This window comes from Dermacentor andersoni, chromosome 1 (assembly GCF_023375885.2).
Source record: "Dermacentor andersoni chromosome 1, qqDerAnde1_hic_scaffold, whole genome shotgun sequence".
NCBI classification, from domain to species: domain Eukaryota; kingdom Metazoa; phylum Arthropoda; class Arachnida; order Ixodida; family Ixodidae; genus Dermacentor; species Dermacentor andersoni.
In genome coordinates this window covers 266,392,875-266,416,917 of record NC_092814.1, presented here as the reverse complement: position 1 = coordinate 266,416,917, position 24,043 = coordinate 266,392,875, and the positions used below count along the sequence as shown (strand labels likewise).

Below are 24,043 nucleotides of genomic sequence, written 5' to 3'. Positions count from 1 at the left end.
CAACCGGAGAACGTCGACAATCGGAGAGAAGACGTAGTCGCCATCGGGAATATCATGTGGAGACGTCAAAGTAACCTATGCAGCAGTTTGAGGCGACAAGCGAACGTGATGGTGAGCGCATAAGCGTGGTGGTATGTCGACTGGAATATCGGGAAGATGGGGCAGCTCAAGCTGACGAGCACCGGTCGCACACTCAGTGAGCGCGGAATGACTGAACAAAAAATCTAAGCCATGGATTAGGTCATGGGGGCACTTCTCAATGACGGCAAATTGGACTGAAAAGGGATGGCAAGCAATGCAGACGCGGGCGGTGCACACCCCAAGAACGGCAGGAGTCCCTCCATCAGCGACGCAGAGGTTGCGGGAAGCGGCAGGTGTCAGTACTATGACGGCGACGACGACGATCAGCACTCATCACAGAGATGTGCGACCCAGTGTTGACGAGCGCAGAAATAGTGACGCCACCATCATCAACGTCTAAGAAGCTTCTTCTCGTCGGCAGCATCAGAAGAAGACTTCTGGCGGGAGTCGTCAATGCATCGTCACCACCGGGCTCTGCGCTGCTTAGTCTTCCTGATAGGCACGTGCAGGCCTAAATGGGGACGCTGAGAGGCGAGCCTGCGGTGAGCGAGACGACGGGCGACGGCTTGGAGGCGAGCGTGACTGGTGACGAAGAGGCGATTTATCCTTGTGGGAGCATCGGCGTTGGCGAAATACGACTGGGTTGCAGGTGGGAAGCGGTTGCCGTGCGGACGGCGGTAAGGGGTAGACGGCGTTTGGGGCGGCGAGGACCAGCGGGTGGCGCAGTAAAGCATATAGGTCGATCCTCAGGGATTCTCCATGCAGCAGATTCGCGAGATCGCGTAGCGAATCGTTGCTCTCGATAGTATGAGGGCGACGCCATGAGGTTTGTGTTGGGCTGGCCACGGTGCACACAGAGTATGCACCGTGGCCACTCTTTCACAGTCTTTCACATGCTTTCACACTCTTTCACATTCTTTCCACTCTTTCACATTCGCCATGGCGGCGAATGTGAAACATTCACCATGGCCTCCGAGATTACGCACACTGGAAGGTTTTGCTCCGGCCGTCCCATTCGGCGCACTCCCCAGCAAAAAGTTTAACGCGTAAAAGTGCAGTTGTGCGTAAAAGTGTAAACCTGCTAGCACGCGCAATCTCAGAGGTGATGCATTCCCTAAACCTCAGGTATCACGTGGTACGTTACCTTGGGAGCCAGGATACTCGCCAATAAACCGTTTTAGGCTATCTCAGGACATGAAGGCTACCACAGTCAAGGTTCTCGCTCTCCTGTGAGCAAGAACAATTGAAGTAAGCGAGAGGTTTGAGCGCATCTCCTAATAGTCCGTTCCTGCGGCGAGCAGGAAAGCGCAGGAGGAGGGTGCAGCGGAACCATGAGGCGGAAAGCAGAGGAGAAGTGGACGGAAACGGCCTGCGCATGCATTGAGTTGCGGCGGCCACGGTATCCGCTGCCGCGTCGGCGATCTCATCTGCTCTACCGAAGGTGGGCCGGGTTGCCATGAGCTGGGAAGGGCTAGGCTCGTCCGCGGCGTCTGCTGCTGAGGTCAGCCCGCGGTACCTGCGTGTGTGACGGGATCACTGCTCCTATAAGGGGCGATGGCGAGCGGCTACGAGCAAGGCTCGACGTGACGCTCACTTGGGTGTCGTTGCCGCTGTAGTAATCGCACCGCTGGCACGAGTTGTTGGGGTCTCGGTGCTGACGCCCGTTATTGCCAATGGGTCGCAAGCCCCAAGGGTAGCGTTGGCCTGGAGGCCTGGGGCACTGGAAACATCCGAAGGTCCCGGCAAAGCAAGAGAAGACTGGTAACAGAACAACTTGTTTATTCTAACATAGCAAAAGAGCGGCCGGTCAGGTCGACCGAAGTGGAGAGACGGGAGAGCACGTAACTCAACAGTACAAATCGGAGCCTCCCTCCTGGCGTCCGGGGGCAGCTGCTCTTATACCCTCGGCGTCGCGGTCCAAAAGGGAAGGTCACGGGAAGAAGGTCACGGGATGAAGGTCACGGGACGGCGGAGCATGAGCCCACGACGGCGCGCACGGTCGAGCCGAGAGACCTGCTGAACCGAGTGTAGTGACGCATCGCCAACCCTCGCTTGGGGAGCTCCGCTCCCCGGCTGCCGCGCTTTGACAAGCGTGGGCACACACACACACACGCACACTCGAAGACACGTGGCACTGAAACACGCCTGGACACGCTTGGCGGGGAAGCGTTGCGGCGGCGTCGCACGGGCCAAAATGTCCGCCGCTTTGAACGAAGCCCCGGCGTCCGTTGCATCCGCGCCGGCATTACCGCGCGTTGTAGGCGAAACGTAACAGACCGCCCCGCCGGGGGAAGGAGATCCCGATGGTCAGGGGACTGCATCCGCTGTCCGGAGGGATGTCGCTCGATGATGCTCATAACCGAAGTCGGGCGTCCATTGGCGTTTCTTGAGCGCAGCGCACAGAGAAGGCCTTGTTCTCACGTTCAGGTTCACACAGGACACTGCAAAGTGACTTCGGGAGAGTTGAAATTTTTGTTCTCGTTTCCGGCAAGCGTTAGAACTACGCCGAAAGTCAACCGCTCAGTCAGCAAGCACGGCACAACCCTCACTAAGCCCTGCCAGGCTCTTTCCCCTTTTATACTGCTGCCTAGTTCCTTACAGTAGTTTAGCAGCACTCAGAACGCGTCCACAAATCGGAAAATTGCACTAGAAAGCACATCATCACTTTGAAACACTACACAAAAGCAATAGGTTAAAAATCCTGCCTCAGGAAGAAAAACATCAGTAACAAGCAATTTTGAGGCTGATTCCCACGTTAGGGGCTTCGACTTAAGCCATCGGCGTTACCGTTGAGACTCCCCTTTTTGTAACGCACCTCAAAGGAATATTGTTGCAAAGCGAGGCTCCAGCGCAGGAGGCGGCCATTTTTGGGAGAGATGGTCTGCAGCCATTGGAGAGGGCAGTGATCCGTCTCAATGATAAACCTCGAGCCAGCTAGGTAACATGACAATTTCTGAACGGCCCACACGATACACGCACACTCTTTCTCGGTGGCGCTATACGCCTGCTCACGACTCGTCAGCTTACGACTAGCATACAGGACGGGGTGTTCTACTTCTCCATTTTCCCGTTGGCACAGTACAACGCCCATGCCTCGCTCACTAGCATCACACTGAACAACGAACCCTTTTGTGTAGTCGGGCGATCGTAGCACAGGCTGGCTTGTTAGGGCGCTCTTTAGGGCGCTAAAAGCTCTTTCCTTTGTCTCATCCCAGACGACTGTTTGCGGCTCTGTCTTTCTTAGAGCATCCGTCAAGGGAGCCGCGATATCAGAGTACCTGGGGATGTACCTCTGATAGTAGCCGGCGACACCTAAGAACGACCGAATATCGGTCATCGTGCGCGGTTGCGGGAAGTCTCGCACAGCGGCCACCTTTATTTCAGAGGGGCGGCGACGACCCCGACCAATCACGTGTCCGAGGTAGACAACCTCGGCCTGTGCTAACTGGCACTTGGGAGCCTTGACTGTCAAGCCCGCATCGCGCAGGCGGGTTAGCACTGCCCGCAAGTGCGCCATATGCTCAGGCCAGGATGCGGAGAATATCGCTACGTCGTCTAGATACGGTAAAGCGAATTCTTGCTGTCCCCGCAACACTTTATCCATGAGGCTTGAAAAGCAGTATGGCGCGTTCTTCAAACCAAAACTCAAAACTTTAGGACGGAATGTCCCCATTGGTGAAATGAACGCCGCATACCTACTAGCCTCTTCTGTAAGTGGAACCTGCCAATAACCCCTGACAAGATCTAGGGTGGAAATAAACTGAGCGCTACTCACTCTCTCAAGGCGCTCCTCGATGTTAGGGATCGGATAAATTTGATCCTTAGTGATGGAATTAAGCCTGCGGTAGTCGACGCAAGGACGAGGTTCCTTGCCCGGTACCTCAACTAAAATCAAAGGGGAGGTATAATCACTCTCACCCGCTTCAATAACACCGAGCTGTAGCATTTTCTTTACCTCAGCCTCCATAATATCGCTCTGGCGAGGTGACACCCGGTACGCCTTGGATCGTACTGGCTCTGGGGAGGTAAGTTCTATGTCATGAGTAAGGACAGAAGTCCTACCAGGCCTCTCAGAGAACAGACCTTGAAACTCTTGTAAGAGCTGGTGTAGTTCGGTTTTCTGCTCAGGCGACAGCGATGCTTTACTTATTAAGTCACTAATGACTTGATCGGTGTCTTTCCTGTTCGTCACTGAGCCTAGTCCCGGAAGCTCGACCGGAAGCTCTTCGGGCACGTTTACCATCATGCACACCACTGCTTCCCGTTGCTTATAGGGTTTGAGCAGATTACAGTGGTAAACTTGCTGTGCTTTCCGCTTTCCTGGCAGACTCACCACGTAGTTAACGTCCGACAGTTTTTGAACAATCCGTGCTGGGCCCTCCCACTGCACGTCGAGTTTGTTCTTTAGCGATGTGCGCAATATCATGACCTCATCGCCCACCTCAAAACGACGGGCCCTGGCTGTCCGATCATAATAAACCTTGGCCCTCTGCTGGGCCTCTGCCATTGCTTCACCTGACAACTCCTGTGCCCTTCTTAAGCGTTCGAGGAGCTTAAGCACGTACTCTACCACGACTGGGTCGTCGCCCCTGCCTTCCCATGATTCTCGAAGCATGCGAAGCGGAGATCGCAGCGAGCGACCGTACACCAGCTCAGCTGGCGAAAACCCCGTAGCCGCATGCGGCGCGGTCCTTAATGCAAACATCACTCCAGGCAGACACAGCTCCCAGTCAGTTTGATGTTCAAAACACAATGCTCTCAACACGCGCTTCATGACGGAGTGGAGCTTCTCCACGGAATTCGACTGGGGGTGGTGCACTGAGCTGTGTAACAGCCTTACCCCGCACCTTTCGAGAAAGGCTGTCGTCAAAGCGCTAGTAAACACTGTGCCCTGATCTGACTGGATTTCTGCAGGAAAACCAACTCGCGCAAATATGGACAGTAGTGCATTGACTATCTCAACTGAGCTGAGTTCTTTAAGCGGCACTGCTTCAGGGAACTTTGTCGCTGGGCAGATCACAGTCAAAATGTGTCGGTACCCCGTGGCTGTTACCGGCAGAGGTCCCACTGTATCAATAACGAGCCGTCTAAAAGGCTCCGTAATGATAGGTACCAACTTCAACGGCGCCCTCGATTTGTCCCCTGGCTTGCCCACCCGCTGACAGGTGTCGCATGTCTTCACAAAGTGGTCTGCGTCCCGAAAACACCCTGGCCAATAGTACTCCTGCAAGAGACGGTCCTTAGTTTTCTTAACTCCTAGGTGTCCGGACCACGAACCCCCATGCGACAAGCGCAACAGATCCTGACGATAGCATTGAGGCACGATCAGCTGATCGAACTCCACTCCCCTGCGGTCTAGATACTTCCGGTACAGGACCCCACCTCTTTCCACAAAGCGAGCATTTTTCTTGGCGATACCTTCCTTGATAATGCAGCGTATGTTTTCTAGGCTGCCATCCTTCTTTTGCTCGGCTATCAAAGCCGACCGGCTGACTTTTAGCAACCTGTTAAGTCCGTCTGACGTAGGCGCGATGAGCAAATCTGGAGACAGCTCTTCTAACTTTCCCGTGTCGGGATTTTCCTCTCCAGTATCTGGTGCCTTTAACGCTACAGGCTCAATTTTATTCAGTTCGGGCGTGCTCTGAATACCAGCTTGCTGCGCCTCTGACCCTTTCTCATCGTTCAACAACGTCGGCCCCGCAACTACCGCCTTTGCAGCGAGCTCCCGAACCTTCGATCTGGTTAAGGCCTGAACGCTAGCCTCACCAAACAAAAGCCCCTTCTCGCGCAGGAGGTGATCGGACCTGTTCGAAAATAGGTACGGGTACTGGGGGGGCAGCATAGATGACACTGCGGCCTCCGTCTCAAGTGCTCCGAAAGGTCCTTCAATAAGCACTTTTGCTACCGGCAGACACACGCTATGAGCTTCCACTGCTTGCTTGATCCATGCGCACTCGCCCGTGAACATATCGGGTTCTACGTAAGCGGGGTGAACTACATCCATTGTAGCTGCGGAATCGCGAAGCACTCGGCACTCTTTCCCGTTCACGAGGAGGTCTCGCATGTAAGGCTCGAGAAGCTTCATGTTCTCGTCAGTGCTGCATATAGACAAAAACACGACTTTTGTTTTTGTTTCTGGACACTGCGCCGAAAAGTGACCCGGCTTCTGGCACGTATAACAAACGCGCGCTTGCCTCGTCTCGAACCGCTTTCTGCGTTCGGCTTCGGTTGCCGCCGTCTCCGTACGTTCGGTCGGACTGCTTTCACTCGCATCCGCACTACGTGTATCCCCCTTTGCTCTCATGGGTGTGAACTTCGGCCTCTCAAACTTGGAGCCAAATTCACCCTTTTGACCGTCCTTAGCTCCGCGAGCCCGACGCGTCACAAACTCCTCGGCTAGCTCAGCGGCTCGAGCCACCGTACTAACGTCTGGCCTATCCAAGACCCAGTACCGCACGTTCTCAGGTAACCGACTATAAAACTGTTCTAGCCCGAAACACTGCAGAACTTTCTCGTGGTCACCAAACGCTTTCTCTTCTTTGAGCCACTCCTGCATGTTTGACATAAGCCTGTACGCAAACTCTGTATATGACTCACTTCTGCCTTTCTCATTTTCCCGAAACTTCCGACGGAACGCCTCCGCTGACAGCCGGTACTTTTTTAGCAGACTCGATTTCACTTTGTCGAAATCCTCTGCCTCCTCTCTCTCCAAGCGAGCGACTACGTCGGCCGCCTCGCCGGGTAGCAAAGTGAGCAAGCGCTGTGGCCACGTTTCCCGAGAGAACCCCTGCTTCTCGCACGTTCGCTCAAAGTTAACCAGGAACAAACCAATGTCCTCTCCAAGCTTAAACGGCCGCATCAGGTCAGTCATTTTGAACAATACTCGTTCTCCTGCACCGTGTGCCTGACTTCCATTACGAGCGCGTTCCATCTCTAACTCGAGACGCTTCATTTCCAAAGCGTGTTGACGGTCGCGCTCTTCTTTTTCTTTCTCTTTTTGTTCTTTAAGTTCATGCTCCTGTTTCTCTTTTTGCTCTTTAAGTTCACGCTCCCTCTCCTCAATGGTCTCAAGGCATTCCGACAGCTCGTCATCCTCAGCTTCTAACTCAAGAATAGCCCTTAGCAGTTCTGGTTTTCTGAGTTTGTCTGAGACATCCAGACCCAACTCTCTTGCAAGCTCCAGCAATATCGGTTTGCGCAACGACTTCAAATCCATGGCTGCTCTGAATGCTGCTTTCTCTACTGCCTACTATTGTCTTGCCGCAAACTAACCCGGTAGCAACGACAACCACAATTACCAGCTCTGTTTCTAACACTAACAAAAGCCTGGCAAAACTCAGAAGAAGAAAGTCCCGCACTCACCAAACCTTGCAGCCAAGACTTCAGCGCAGTCGTTCCGCTGCAGGCAACCAGTCATCACACAGGGCTCGTTGCGCTGCTCCCGGATGGTCGTTGAGCTGCTCAGCATACAGTCAACCGCATCTCTTCGCTGCTGGCCTCCGTTGTCGCGATCTCACCGCTGGCACCAGTTGTAGTAATCGCACCGCTGGCACGAGTTGTTGGGGTCTCGGTGCTGACGCCCGTTATTGCCAATGGGTCGCAAGCCCCAAGGGTAGCGTTGGCCTGGCGGCCTGGGGCACTGGAAACATCCGAAGGTCCCGGCAAAGCAAGAGAAGACTGGTAACAGAACAACTTGTTTATTCTAACATAGCAAAAGAGCGGCCGGTCAGGTCGACCGAAGTGGAGAGACGGGAGAGCACGTAACTCAACAGTACAAATCGGAGCCTCCCTCCTGGCGTCCGGGGGCAGCTGCTCTTATACCCTCGGCGTCGCGGTCCAAAAGGGAAGGTCACGGGAAGAAGGTCACGGGATGAAGGTCACGGGACGGCGGAGCATGAGCCCACGACGGCGCGCACGGTCGAGCCGAGAGACCTGCTGAACCGAGTGTAGTGACGCATCGCCAACCCTCACTTGGGGAGCTCCGCTCCCCGGCTGCCGCGCTTTGACAAGCGTGGGCACACACACACACACGCACACTCGAAGACACGTGGCACTGAAACACGCCTGGACACGCTTGGCGGGGAAGCGTTGCGGCGGCGTCGCACGGGCCAAAATGTCCGCCGCTTTGAACGAAGCCCCGGCGTCCGTTGCATCCGCGCCGGCATTACCGCGCGTTGTAGGCGAAACGTAACACCGCTGACACTGGTGGCGCGATTTCTCCGCAACGAAGGGCCGCCTTCGTCGTTGGTGGAAAGAAAGCGTGAGAAGTAAAGCGCCGTGCCTCGCAAGACGGGCTGCGCGGCGACGATGGCTACGATTTTTCTTCAACTGCGAGGCTTTTCTTTCGAGGAACCCGTATGGGTTTCCTTTATGGCAATTGCTACGAATGGGTGGATGTCTGATTTTCCCTGTATTAATAAGATGATTGCATGTTCACTCGGTGCTATACTGATAAACTAAGTAGCATTTTGTCTGGTAAATACTTGGGAAGTCCACCTGGGAACAGTGAAGCCTTGGTGACTTCTTTTCTGCCGCAACCTAGTAAAGTGTCCCCTACGATCGAGGGAGTTAGAAAGACCTCGGCAGGGGATTCCCCAGTGCCCTTATCAGCCCCACCCGGCCAGTCTCCCCCCTGTGTAGTTTGTACACGTGCCAAGCTTGAGAAAGTGCGGTGGGCACAATGTATTACAATTGGTTTTCTCCATGTATGGAAGCCAAGAAGGCTCTGTGAAACCTCTTCATTTAAAATGAGCCCTACCAAAATTCACGCAAATGAAAGTAAACGCCGCGTAACCTAGTTCTCGTGATAGAAGGCATGTGCACCCTATCACAAAAAAAAAAAGTAAAGGCTTTCAGCTTGTTGCGATATGGTGTACATAAATGCAAACGGGCGAAGGCGGAAATCCTTTTAGTAAAGTTGTTTTAGACAGTTGTTTTTCTGTAACCTTTCCACCGGTAGAATATGATTTACACACAAATTGCGAATGCACAGGCTTTCTGTTTCTTTCCTCTTGCTTTCTTTGCCATGTTTGCTCAATGTATACGTTCCCTAAAAGCATTACTCCCCGTCTCGCGATCCACTGGCGTGTGTGAACGTCTGTAATGTGGACACTTCACTACCTACCGTCTTCCTAACCCATGGTCATTTTCCTCCAGCTCGTACTAGGTAGCAAGCCTGAAAACAGCCGTTTGTTAACTTCGCTGTTTTTCCTACGCACGCCTACCTTAGCCTATGAGTGTTGTATTGGCAGCATACGTGTAAATATTCGCAGTTTTTACAGCGTTAGCGGCAGATATATATGCGCAAATCTTTACCGTGAATATACTTACTTTCTCTGCACCAAGGGCTCGGTGGATACCACGCGCCATCTCGGCAGCGGAGTGAGTGTAGTTGAGGGTCGTGCCGCATTTTTGTGTCGACAAACTCATACCCTTCTCTGCACACAACGTGTAGGTTGCTGTCCGATACAGTAACTTCAGCTCCAGGCATCACTTCTTCCTATATAAAAGCAAGTGAAGTAAAAGAAAGATGTTTTCTCAAGAGACCTCGCAAACATACATTATGTTTCACTCTTCGTCTAACAAAATTTACCCCGCTGGCTTATCGGTCTCAGCGCCGACCTGTGTTACACAGCGGCAGATACGGCGCTTGTCCAAGCTCAGTCACATCACGTGACATTAAAGTGAAGTGACCTGCAGCCACTGCATATTCTTCCAAAGGTATAGGAGCGTATAGGACAACTGTACAGCTATAGTCGGATACAACTGAAGTCTGCAGGCAAGCTCCGCCCACGCCCTCATAACCGCCAGCCACTGTTCCTCCGCGAGGCTGCAAATAGGTCGTACTTCAAACTTTCCATGTTACCGAAATAAGGCGGTCACCACAAAAATAAGAATATAAGCGGGTAATTTTATACGTTTTCAGCCGTCTATTACAGTGGAAGGGTGAAAGCCTAATTATTAATTGAACTGAAATAAAATGCTTACTTCGCTGCAACTATTTACTGTCAAGTTTCACTTCAGTTGGCATGAGTAAAACGGGCTCAGCATTGACATGAGTTGTACCGCGGACTTTTCATGAGCGAAATAAATGCTCAGACTCCATGTCTGTCGCACACCTCATGGCTTCCGCCGATGAAAAGACTCCAAGAACAGCAGACGCTCCGGAGGTATCAAGTACGACGTCATTTTGAAAACGTCGCATGATGACGACTTTGTTTGCTTCTGTGATTGGCTAGAGGAGTAACCCAGCGCCGCGCGGTCTGTGTGCCTTGCCTGTTTTTTTTTTTTTTTTTAGGTCGTATCCTACTATAGCCAGTGTTTATAAAAATAACCCGCTCTAGTGACACTATAGAGAGCCATCCAGAGACACCACCTCGTGTCGAGCCAGGCCATGCGAGAGCGCGAGAAGGGCATATAAGACTGCGGGGCACTGCAGCAATTTTGGATGATCTGTGGACAACCGTTCTGCCGTTGTTTTGCTCGACGTAAACCCAGCAACAAGTCTGACCCGAAGAAGCAGCTCGATTAGACTCTGTAGAGATCGCGTATCTGATGGGAAGCCGATTTAGTTCATTTTTTGCATTTTGTTGCATTATAGGACATCTGTAACATTCTTACGCGTTATGCTTACTAACACGAAGCTCTGGGCAGGGTATCCAAAGTTAGGCAGCTTGCCCGAGCATGGTAAAGGCACCTCCGATGACCACACTTTACCTGACATAGCTCGACACAAAGAAAACTTGCCCTGTAATTTGTGAATAACGCAGCGTTTACGCGGTTAGTGTTTTGTTTGATTTTATTGTCATAAAATCAAACAGAACAAGGTAAGAAACGCCTATGTGTCCTGATCACAATGATTCTATATTTTCGGGATACACCGCAAAGCATAAAATTCAAATAAAGTTGTGACTACACCTCGTTCATTAAAGAGCAAAGTGATCGGGCATAAAAGAACAAATGCTTGTATCTACGGTTTTAGGAACATTGACCTTTACTTGCAACGTTTCCATTGCAGTGCGTATATATTCTCTAGGACTATCCGCAAACTACCTCGGAATAAGGTCAAGCTGTGTTACGATAAACGCGTACGCATGCAAAAGTACTCAGCTTCCTGTTTGGAAAACCTTGGCTCAGGCAACTCCACGTACTCACGCGAAAAGAGTTACGCGAGTTGGCTGTCGTTCAATATTTATTTTATTTATATTTATTTTATTTGGCACATACTGCTAGCCTTGACGAATGCTTTTGCAGGAAATGGTACATTCATAAAAGGGGAAAATGCATCATCATTCACGCAGGGTTCAACGATAATCGTTTACAAGAGGCCTTGGCTTTGGTTTAAAAACAAGCTTATTCATACACAAGTACATCGATATAGACAATGCACTTCTTGGCGACAATAGAACAAAATGTAAAAACCACAGTTCATCACGTAGCAAGAACGATATGATCAGACAGTTTAAACAAAAAGAATCGAGGGCCGTACAATCTACAACCTATTGTCGTAACAGATTCCATTATCTGATAGTTTGTGGGAAGTATGAATACCTGAAGGTGTCATTGTGAAATCTATACTGAGATAATTGTTTATTGGGCTTCGTTCTTGAAACTCTAGCGCTAGAGTGTACTAAAAACCTGTATTTGTCTATTTTTAGAGCATTTCTCTGGAGAATGAACGGGAATTTTAGTCTGAGATATCTTGCACGATCGCTAATTGTTGGGAGTCCGGCTAAGCGTAGAAGTTCAGTTGGGGAATCATGACGACGGTATTTATTATAAATGAATCTGGCTGATTTTCTTTGTACGCTCTCTAACTTCGCTATGGCACATTTAGTATATGGGAACCAGCATATGGCGCCGTATTCTATAACGGAGCGAATGAGTGACGTGTACGCGAGTAGTTTGGTATTGGGTGAACCGTATCTGAGGGACCGTTTGAGGGAAAAAAGCACTGAGAGTGGTTTTGTTACGTACGACACGTGTTTTTTCCATTTTAGATCGAAAGAAACAATGATACCTAAATGCTTGCATTCTTCAACCCTTTGTAGTTATCTTTGCTGAATTTGGTATGGAAACGGCAGCGCAAAGACGGCGAATTTGGTATGGAAACGGCAGCGCAAAGACGGCGAATTTGGTATGGAAACGGCAGCGCAAAGACGGCGAATTTGGTATGGAAACGGCAGCGCAAAGACGGCGAATTTGGTATGGAAACGGCAGCGCAAAGACGGCGAATTCGGTATGACGGCCGCACAAAGGGGACGGCGACACATACAGCAAGAGACACGCAGGACAAAGTTCGTCCTTCGTGCCTTTTTCTTTTTTTTTTTCCCCGAGTGTCGCCGTCTTCTTTAGAGGCGCCAACGTGACGGTCACACGAAAAGGCATGGCCAACTTTTATACCACAAAAAAAAAAAAAAAGAATGTATTACCAAATGGACTGACTCTCCGAACTAAAATTTGCGGGACAGTAGAAAGGAGCTACAAAGTACACATGTTTGACCAATAACAAATACAGCCGACACCTGTAGGAAACATGACAACCATCTCGTTCATCAATGGCCGCAAAATTTTTTAGGGATCCTATACGAAGGAAGCGAAGGCGTGTTACCATTCTATTTGACCAGTTGTCGGGCCGGCGCAGTACAGCAGCACTGGGGTCAGCCTGTACGACGCAGTTTCCTAGAACATAAGGAGACAAGTGCCGTCAGTTGCTCTCATTCCACTCAGAAATAGTAACTTGCCATTTTCTTTTTAGGGGCTTCATATATTCCTGTCCCATTTTATGCTATCACAAAAGCGCACCAGCCACCATTTTTGTACGCCATTACTCGACCGGTAAAATGGCTTCGATTCGCCTTCACTAATCCAGTATTTGCGCTATGTAAATACAACATGATCAAGACCAGCAAAGGATTCTTGCTTTTTCATTCTTAGGTGGCATCTCCAAGCGCAGCACCCGTCGGTAATATTATTTACTATGACAAACATATCAAGATTTTCAATTTTACTACGCTGAGCTTTAAAATAAAGGAGAAGAAGAAAAAAAACGGGCAGAGCTGGTTCCGTCCATACTATACGTTCTGTAATGAGTCGTGCCAGAAGAAATAAGGCAATGGTCATATAAGTGAGCTATGATGACAAATAATGAAGGAAAGCGTGGGTAATGCTTATGAGGTCAATATACAGAAATAAAAAGAAAGGATTATCGGGACACAGTGTAGCAATGTGCATGTGGAATGATAATGATGGGAGTGTGCGTGCCTTTGAAATATAGAACACGTGGCCTGACTTATACTACCTCAATCTTACGCTAAAGTCGGCCTTTTTCATGTAGCCGGCTTCACTGATGTGAACAGACTTTGGTCGAAGCCTGCCAGAGCCTCAGCCCAACACGGTTAATCGAAACCACTTCCGCCAGAGTTAAAACACCGGTGCTACTGTGGTGGTGTGCGCGGTTCGGAAGACAATCCTTTCTCTTGTCGCTGATTCGTTATCTCTGTCGCGTTTGAAGATAATGAGAGCAGCATTCCGGTCCCAAGTTGGTAATCCATTACTCAAGTATTATTGCGCAACAAAAAAATAGATACAGACGTAAGAGAAGAAGACACACCGAGCGCAAACTTTCAGCTAAGTTTCTTGGAGGCGGCATCACATGACTCATAACTATGTTACATGAATGCGCAGTTCGTTTTCATGTAAGCACATGCTCTGTCTATACTGCTTCACATGTACAAACCGATTCAGTGGTACAATAAATTTAGTTGAAAGTTTGCGCTTGGTGTGTTTTCTTCTCTTACGCCCGTGTCTCATTATTATTTTTTTTTTTTGCGCAATAATACTTGAGTAGCGTTTGAAGAAGATGGACCGAAATTTTGAAATATAACGGTCGGCAGAGTCGACGCTCGCATACTTGTAAGAAACACGATGCAACTCCCATCTCGCGTGCACATTCCATGGCTGTTTGCACGTTTAGCACGAAGCGTCCTTCCATTATACGTCCGATGGCCCATGGGTTGTACCTTACCACTCCGTTTTTTATGCGAGCGACCTATATAAACAATTGCATGACGCCTTGTCCCGTATTGATGACTACTGCGTAAACGTTCCATGGTGCCTTGCCCCGCTGAAACCCGTGAACCTAACCGTGAATCTCTAACCTCTATTAAAACGTTCTCGCACCCGAAAGCCGAAAGTGAAAATATCTACCTTTAAAAAGCTGTAGCTTATCAATAGCGCATCCGAAGTAGTTATGACAAATCGAAAACAAGCGAGCTCTAGTAATGATAATCAGATTTCATTATGCGTGAGGGAACCCAAAAGTAACAAGATTTTCTTTATGTGGACACTCCAGGTGAAGTTCCGCCGTTGTCGTTGCCGACGCCGTCAGCGACGCCGTGAGGTCTCGTGAAGTCCAAGTACGATAATATATCGCGACCGCGCGGCGCACGCTGTAGATGCGAAGGAAAGCGTGCGAACGTGAAGCGAGAAAGGTGGTCACTTGATGCGGCGTCGTCTTTTCGCGCGGGCAGGGAGGAAGGCCTGAAGGGTGCGCGCCGTATTCTCGCGCGCAAGAGCGGGAGCCGGGAGATGCGCGCGCTAGGAGGGGGTGGGGGGGGGGGGGGGGGGGGAGGGTGCAGCTTCCTCTTGTACTCTGGCTGCGGCTGCACATGGAGCGTCCGAGCGCGGCAGCGCGCGCCCTATCTTAACGCTCTACCGTAATCGGTAGAGCGTTCGAAGGCGAGGCGACGAGATAGCTGATGGCTTCGTGCGAGCTGTATCCTCGCGCGCCTAGTTCGCACTGAAACAGGAGGCAGCACGAAGGGGAATTCACTCGCCGCTGCTGCCGCTCTTCACAACGCCAGCGTTCTGACAGCGAGTCTGTGCTGTCCTCGAGTGAGATGTGTTCATGTTTTCCTAAACGCGCGTAACACCGTGCATGTCAATTTACTTTTTAAATGAATGCTTACAGCAGTTTATACAGTTGATAAAGCTATTAACCGTACTTCGTATAGCTGATAATTTGTTGTCGCAATCAATGCTTCTCCTTTTGGGCGAAACTGCGACTTTTTGCGCTTAGGAAGAAAGGTAGATAATAACGACCCGTATCGCTGGGCGCGCGTACTGCACTATCGTCGGCATCAGTTGCCCAAGCAGCGTCCTTGCGTGAAGTTTTGCCTACTCACTACATCGCTTTCCTCTCTGCCTCTGTTGCCGTAAGCAACGGGTTTCCGATGGCGCATGTCAAACAACAGCGTTTGCGTATCAAGTTCTGTTCTCTCTTGGGAGTCTTCTCTATCAAATAGCTCATTTTTTATTTGTTTGGCAAGATGAGGCGCTCTTTTACGTCAAAGTACCCAAGCAGTTAGGTGGTGCCGTTCGAACTGCTGTGGAACTCGGGCCGCGGTGATATAAGCATCACGAGAACGCTGCCACCCGCATGTAACTGATCGTGCGTCACTTCCTGACAAAACATAGGATGACAACGGTACGTCGCCCGATCTTGCCCCCTGCCACTTTCTATCTCCGAGACTGAAGCGACAGCTCAAAAGAAAGCGTTTCCAAGATTGGAAGAGGTAAAGAGGAAAACGACGGAAGCACTGAGGGTAGCCATGCATGTTTTGAACGACGCATGAAGCGTTGGGACATGTACGCTGCGTCTATGCAAGAGTACATTCAATATAAATACCGTAAAAACCCGCCTATTATACGGACCCGCATATAGTACGAGGCGAGATTTAGGGATAACGAAAAGCGAAAAAGAAAACGAGAAAAGGTTTCATACGCGTATAATAGGGGTGTTGAATACACGGGGGAAAGATTTCATTACATCGGACTACGCGTTTCAATCATCGTCGTCTTCGGTTGCGCTGTCTTCGGACAGTTCTTTGTCCAAGAACGTTTCCCAGAAATGGCCATCTTCTATACCGTCGAGCACGATCTAAATGCCGCTCTTCTTAATACCGCGACACACAATTGTCCTTCGAGATGAGCGCCCATGCGTCGGCAATGCATTCGCACAGCGTGGCTCATGATTCACGCTTTAGCCGTCCGGTTGGCGTCATTCCGGGATTTCTGGCAGAAAGTTTAGTTTCGACCCGCATATACTACGACGTGGAAATTTGGGCGAAAATCCTCGTATCATATGCGGGTTCTTACGGTGCTGCTGTGAAAAGTTTGAAGCAATATGCGATTAATATAAATACATTGTCGTCTGTTTTGGGTGGGTCAGCCGTCTACAATTGAATCCAGCTTACGTTATAAAGCTTTTTTGCTGCCTTGCACGACCTTTGTAGCACGACTGGAAGTGCAACAGCGCAACTTTTTGTCAAGGTCAAATGCGGGAGTATATATATATATATATATATATATACACACATTCTCAGTTGAAAGTCGGCGCTTCGGTTTGGTCCTCTTCAAGGAATCTGGCATGTTATACTTCCAATCGTGCAAGACCAACTATTGCCAAATCTTTGGCGTTACTATGGAGCAATGCCGGAACTTAAAGGTCAACAGCAGTAGGAAAATAGCAATTGCCCACTTCCCTCATCGCCAGCAAGGGCATCGGCCGGTTTCAAAACGTCTTTATTATGGTTTGTTAAATGGCACTTCCACTCTGAACTATTCGTCCTCCGCCGCAAGGAAATGAAAAGTGCTCCAAGCTCGTGTAGCACTGTCGCACCGCCCAGATATCTCACCAAGAGGACGAGGAGAAAAGGCAACACGGTTGGCGTGCGGAGATAAGGTTTCGAAACGTGGTCATTTTTCTCCCTCGGCATTGGTTGCCTGATAAAAGTGCATTTTATGACTGATTGTTGTCGGCCTGCATCTCAGGATAGGCTGGTATGCTTTAAAGAAGGTTTCCTTTACTGGACGTGAGTGTTGCCGATGTTACGCAGCACTCCTTTCTGGCTATATCTAACCTCAAGACTTGGCATAAACTAGCCACCATATCAAAACCACTAGAATTAAACTATTATTTGGATGTTACAATTGGGCAGTATCAAGCTACGCACAATAATAAAGCTCACAGAAATAAAATTGTACATGCAACCGCTGGAAAACACGGACCCTTTCTGTAGTCTTAAACCGCACTTACTCCTACTTCGCCACAGCTAATAATTTCTTTATTGCGATCGCAATTACATGGACGCTCAAGGTGAATTTCCGCCGTTACCGTGATGTTCCGCATAAAGTCCGATTCCGATAACATCGCGGCCGCGCGCCGTATGCTGTAGGTGCAAGGGAAAGCGTGCGACAGTGAAGGATGGTGGCTTGATGCGGCGGCGCCTGTTGGCGCCCGCAAGGGAGCAAGACGGGGAGCGGGGGCGCCCGCCGTATTCTCGGCCGCCCAAGGGGAGGAGCGGGGAGATGAGTTCGTGCCAGCAGTGGAGACGGGGAAAAGAGGGCAGCGCGTCCCCTTTACAACGGCTGCACACGGTGCGGCTGTGCGCGGCCGCCCGTTGCGGTGCATTAGAAGGCGACCCGAGATAGCTGATGGCTTCGTATGCGCTGCGTTCTCGCGCGCCTAATGTTCGCGCTGAAGTGAGCGGCAGCCGAAGGAGAATTCGCCCGCTGCTGCTGCCGCTCTTCAGTGCGCCAGCGTCCTGACAGCGAGTGGCCGCGGTCATCGAGTGGGAGCGTTCAGATTTGCCTGTGCGCGCGTGACACCCTGTTGGTTAATTTAGCTCTTAAAGAGAATGCTTACAGCAGTTTATACAACTGATAAAACCCCTAACCTTGCTTCGTGTAGCTGGCTGATAATGTCCTGTCGCAATCAATGCTTCACCTTTCGGGCAAAAATAATACTTTCTTTTTCTTACGCTGCAATTTACTTGCGGAACTATAAGTACAATTAGCCGCAAGATTATATTTATTGTTTAGGAAAAAATGTGCTTCAATACCGTACGAGTGTTCATTTACTTTTGCCGTCAGATGTGTGTGTGTGCGTGTGTGTGTGTGCGTGCGCGCGATACGAGAGAGAAAGTTAGCCTCACTCACGCGTGCACGTCGGTCTGTCGAAGAGCCAGGAGCCAGTTTCTCGGCATACGTTTATGTCGGAGCCCTGCAGGACGGTCTTCTCGGGGCAAAAGTACCGCAGCCTTATGCCACTGCGCTGAGTCCCGGGGTTGGGCCCGAGGCTAGTTGAGCCGTTACCTTCTGGAGGATCCGGAGCTGGACACCAGATCTCTGCGCACCAAAAGTAGACCAGCCCGTACGGGAGGAACAGGATGTAATCAAAAGTGTAGACGCCGACTCTACCGCAAGCAAGATAAACCGCCAGGCATAAAGAGACTTCAACCATGCTGAAGTCATGTTGCAATGTGATGCCGGCACTCTGAAAGATTGGCGGATCCCACAAATATTGCGAATCGGTGATAAGCGAAGCTTTCGCTGGTGTTTGTTGAAATGTTAGTTTGCTTGCCCTCTACTCGTGGCTCAGTGTATAAACCTCTTAATTTTACTTTTGTTTCTTCCCTTCTATGTCCCTCAGCGCTCCTCCCTCAGTGCACGATCTGGTCCCATTTTATTCACTTAAACTTATTTCTCCGCGCTCGGCTGCTTTCATTGCTGACATTTTCACTTCTCTGTAGCTGACCTCACTTGCTTCGTTGTCGAATTCTTCACTGTGTGCCTCTTGTTTTGCTTGTCTATTTGATACACCCACCCAGTCGCACATACTCAGTGACCCAAGCAGTTCTGCATTCCACAAGACAGCTGCAACCAGCACTCACAAAGCCAGGAGAAGAGGCAACGAAAAGTTCGCTCTAAAACGTTCGTAATTGAGTGCTAAGTTAGTCATTTGCGATCATTAACTTTACATAAACTTCTTAGTAGCTCGAGAAACGAATATTCGGTTGCATATTGAGTTAGTGAACGCAGCTATACGCGGTCCAAACCACGCCGTTCTCCTGGACACAATTATAAACGAGTGGTTCGACAGTTGCAGCATGCGAAATTCGATATTTCTTCGGAACTCTTACTTGAGCCATGTTTCAATTGGTGTCCTTGAGATCGCTATATATATATATATATATATATATATATATATATATATATATATATATCGTCACTCACGCGACTCACATCGTGACTGGCGACGAGGAATCTCATCGGCAAGGCTCTGCCAGCAGCATGCATTTTCACCGCCATCCGACGGGAGCCGACATTGTTCACCTAACGCACGCTTGAGAGCAGCACGACACCACTGCGCAAGCGCTCCGTCACGTGGCTTTTTTCACATTTCGCGGGCTTTCTTTGCAACCCGTAAAAAGGACTAGGTGAGACGTATCGTAAAGGAAACAACTCGATCGGTGGTTTCTGAAGGTGCTCTACAAATCTGCGTATCATACTTGGGGTCCTCAGCCAATAATTAGAAAGTTTCGTAAGATAACTTAATTAACTATTGAGTTATGGGGAAAACAAAAAAATGTCTGAGTTACTATAGGATATTTCGAATAGTATGCGTTCGGTTCAATGCGCTTCTGACGCGCCTTTCATTATTAAATTCTTGTCTCAAGTTATGTGGGATACCCTGTATTATTACGCATTTATCGAAATCTAGTTTAAAATAAGATTATCGAACTTTCTTTTACGGTCATAATTAAGAATGCGATTATCATTCCGAGGGTCTTATAATGTTTAGTAAATGTCCAATAAAGCAATATAGAAAATAGGCACCATTTTCTTTACTGAACTCATGACGTCGCTCCATGAAAACAATTTTCGAAGTATTTGAAGGACATTTGCTAAATTTAACGGTGCCGATAGACGATTGCATAAGCCTCGAGACGGTGACACCGCTATTTTTTCGTCGCACCAGCTGTGCAGCAATTTCACATCAGTTAAGTAATGCCAACAGTACACGACACGTAACCGAAACGGCAAATACTACAGGAATTGCAAGAAACAGAGCATCAAGTGAATCCCCCTCATTCCCTCACCGGCTCCCACCCTGCAGGCACGTTCAATAAAACTACGTTGGAAAGCATATTTAGAGCCAGCGAACAAATATAGATGCTATAAACTAAATATACTTTCCAAGTCAGTTTACCAACACGCCCAACAAATGCCAATGCTGAAAACCACGTTGTTATGCGTAAAATATAGCAACAAAAATGTATCTATAAGGTTATATTCGAACAAATATATCTTTGCGGTCAAACACCGAAAAATGCACGCCGAATTTCCGAAAATAAAAACCGAGGACTCGAAGCACATTACAGGCGCCCCTGTTTTTCAGATTTTTCAGATTTAGAAGCCACATGAATTACTCCCATCTCTTTCAATAGCCAGTAGCAAAGCAAGAGACTAGCTGTCTTGGATGAGCCAAATATCTGGCGACCAGTAGAGCACAACATAATGGTCACGCAAATTATTTAATGCCGCTTAAGTATAGACCAAATGTAGATGCATTTAGAGAAGAGCCAAATGTGCAACTCGGATTTGCAACTGTGCAAACAAGTATAAACGCAGAAATGCTCTAATTAGGCAGCCACTGAAGCGACTGCAATGAAATTTTTTGTGGCATTCGACAGAAAGAGTTCATTCTAGTGACAAAGTGGAGTAGAATCTTAGTATAGGTTTTCAAATTATCTCGCAAAAATTTCCGAAATTAGGCCCAAGCTTTTATAGAAACTCCAATTTTTACATCAAGTTCACAGCTCTAGCTTCGAAAAATAAAAACGCAGATATCTCAGTGTTAAGTACAGTGTACCCACACCTAACACCGACTGAACACCCACCTTCGCAACGCGGAGATTCGTCGCTCCACTGCCCGTCAGCTTCGCAAGTCCGCGTGTTTGTTCCCGTCAGTTTGAAGCCTTCGTTGCATGTGAACTCGGCCTTTGAGCCGTATTGGGTGCCCAGCAGTCGAACAGCGCCGTTGGCCATGCCATCCAGAGGTCCGCAATCCACGACTGCAAAAGAGAGCGCGGCGTATCTGAGATCAGGGTCCGTGAGGCCGCATTTTACTACGATACATTTCAGCTCCCGTTCTTCTTTCGGCACCCGAGGTCACGCTGAATGGTCAGGCCCCGCCAATAGCGGCCGCGCGGCTTTTGTCAGAACGAATTATGAATATCCAAAGGAATGGACAACGAAATGTACCGCTAGAAAATGCGGCCCCTGATTCACAAGTCCTTTCGTACGCTGTAAAAAAATATATAGCTGTAAAAACAAAGAAGAAACGGAAAATTGATGCCTTTACAAGAGAAACCTTCATTCAATGAAAGAAACGGATATTATTTGAAAAATGACTTTTTTTCTGTTTAAGTCCACACAGAATTTTTCTCGATTTTAACAGAATTGGTTCTCAAACGGTAAAGCGATAAAAATTTGTCAACAGTGTCAGCGAAATTACATTTGTTCGTCTGCTTACTATCCTCAGTTAACACCTGTGTGCAGCTGCAGCAACCACGCAAGTATAGGCCGATAGATCTCGTATGCACGAGCGCCAATTTATCTTAGTTTATGAATAAGATACAGTTGTCATTAGGAGGAATAATGCCGCTCAGATCATGGCTATATATAAACTCGTATTTCAGCGTTTGACACTTTCGTGCCACACGAAAGACGAAGTCCTGAAGGGAGCAACAGGTACATCCTCAATTGAGTAAGATATCTGGCAATGTTTTCTGTAAAGTTACGTGAAAACAATAAAGGGATTAATTTTGACCATCTGAGGTTCTTTAACGTGCACCTAAATGTAAGTTCACGAGCGTTTCCCATGTCGCTCCTAACGAAATGCAGCCGCCGCGGCTGGGATCGAACCAGCGAACTCAGCAGAGCAATTAATTCTCTACAGCCACTATGCTACCGCGACGGATAAAAAAAGAAAGAAAAGCTGTTTTTACGTATTTAGAAGACGCCCTGTTTAGAGGTAATCAAATCGCAGTCCTTAATCTACATGCAGCCTGCTGAATACGTACATACATTCCACCCATCGCGGTAGCTCAATGGAGATGGCGTTGCGCAGCTGAGACCGAGGTCGCGGGTTTGATCCCAGCCACGGCGGTCGCATTTCGTTGGGGACAAAGTGCAATAGCCCTCATATACATATATTTAGGTGAACGTTAAAGAACCCCAGGGGCTCAAAATTAAACCGGAGACTCTCCCTACCCCACCTCCTCGAGGGCGCGCCTCATAATCTGATCGTCGTTTTATACGTAAAGCCTCAGAATTTAATTTATTTTTGTATACATTTAAATGTATGTACTATTCTTCTCTGCGCGAAATTTGGTGAGTTCCATTGACTGATAGTTCGATGAAATCAATCGGGAACCCGTCTGGTCAGGAGGAGACAATGCAAGTAGTTAAAGTTGGACGCCGACCATAAAAATTTAAAATAAGAAGACGTTCGGCTCGCGCACTGATAGTTCAAATTGCGCATGCCCTTGGTCAAATTATTACTTCACAGAAATCCCTACCACTGCACGCATCATGTGCGTCTCTATACAGCTGTGCATGATCAATTTTTGACAAATACGTCCGAGTTTGTCGCCACGGTGATTAGACATTCGTTCCTGCTTCCAGCTTGTAGCCACTACAAAGGCTCAATTGCTTTCCTTTGGCAGCCGAATTCGCGCCGTGGTCTTGGCGTTCTGTGTTACTCAAGTGAACGCATGTGTCAAGCATACTCACTGTGACACTCGGGCTTGGCCCTGTTCCAGGTGCCGTCGCTCTGGCAGTACAGGTTGGCTTCGCCGACCATCCGGTAGCCCTTGTTGCACTGGTACCGCACTTGCCTCGGGAACAAGAACACTGCATCCAGAAGCCGGCCCCCGGGGACGTCGCCAGGGTGGCCGCACGACACCGCTGCAAGCATTAAAACGCATAGGAGTGTATGGAAAGCTACTGCCTATACTCAAATTTTAGCAACCTATATGCATGCTAATGTTAGCCACGCGCAGAAACAAAAACCTCGTTATAACGAGACATGATATAAAGAAATAATGCGTATAACGAAGCTAACGTAATTCCCCTTGAAATCCCCATAGAGGTCCATGTACTTAAATCCTCGTTTTAACGAAGTAAAATTGCTCTGCCAATGGATATAACGAACTAGATTCGTTTCCGAATCTAAAAGTACCGACCGTTGTCCACCGCTTTCCGCCAGTTACCGCACTCGTTCGGTGCGGCAGTTGAAAAATTCCCGCGTCGCATACGCCGTCGGGCTACACTGGCCTTTCTCAACGCCGCGCGTTGCTACGCGCACAGTGCGAAGGTGAGACTGCGTGCGAAGGTGAGTCGAGAAGGATGGTGGCTTGATGTGCACCGTTCTCCCTCGTACCCAATGTTGGAGGTCACGTGTTAAGCGCGCGTTAATAGACTGGGGTGGGGAGCTGGATGGGGCGGGGCAAATGAGCGCGCGTCCCTTCTATACCCGACTGTGGCTGCGCAAGTCTCTCCGCGCCGCTGAGCGCATATGCGCTCAGACGCTGCGTCGCGCTCTCTAAAGGGTTGCAGAAACAAGCATCTTTCCTACGTGGCCAATACTGCCACCATCCTACGCGGACCACGCGCCGTATGTTGGAGGTGATCTGCGGCGGGTGCAAACGTGATCCGAAATGGCTGGTTGCTTCATGTGCGCTGTCTTCCCGAGCGCTTAGCTAGCGTTGAAAGTCGCATAATCTCAAGTTTCGGAGACACGTTGAAGGCAGCAAAAAAGCGTTCGCTCCTGTCTACCTCCACTCTTCATCACACCAGCATTGTGTCAGCGAGTGTTCGCGGTCATCGAGTAAGATCTGTTCATCTATGCGTGTGCCCGTTGCACCATGCTTGTTAGGTAACTACTAAGTGATTGTTTACTGCAATTTATACGGCCGGTAGGCCTGCGAGCCTTACTTCGTGTAGTTGTCTAATAATTTATCACTATGAATGCTTCGCCTTTCAGGCGATACTGTGACTTTCTTTTTGCATTCCGCTTCAATCGGAGCGCGGGTGCCGCGGCAGGGCATCGAAC

The 24,043-nt window shown here is 49.2% G+C and overlaps 1 protein-coding gene across 1 annotated transcript in view; it reads right to left on the bottom strand.

Annotated features, from left to right (window-relative positions):
- The window catches only part of LOC126547677 (sushi, von Willebrand factor type A, EGF and pentraxin domain-containing protein 1-like), a 226,427-nt gene that overhangs the window by 184,022 nt on the left and 18,362 nt on the right, over window positions 1–24,043 (bottom strand). Inside the window, exons 4-8 of the mRNA XM_050195627.2 lie at window positions 22,723–22,896; window positions 20,826–20,999; window positions 18,082–18,270; window positions 12,692–12,762; window positions 9,412–9,580 (exon numbers count right to left, since the gene is read on the bottom strand). Of these exons, the coding sequence (XP_050051584.2) occupies window positions 9,412–9,580; window positions 12,692–12,762; window positions 18,082–18,270; window positions 20,826–20,999; window positions 22,723–22,896 (777 nt within the window). The remainder of the gene's footprint in view (window positions 1–9,411; window positions 9,581–12,691; window positions 12,763–18,081; window positions 18,271–20,825; window positions 21,000–22,722; window positions 22,897–24,043) is intronic.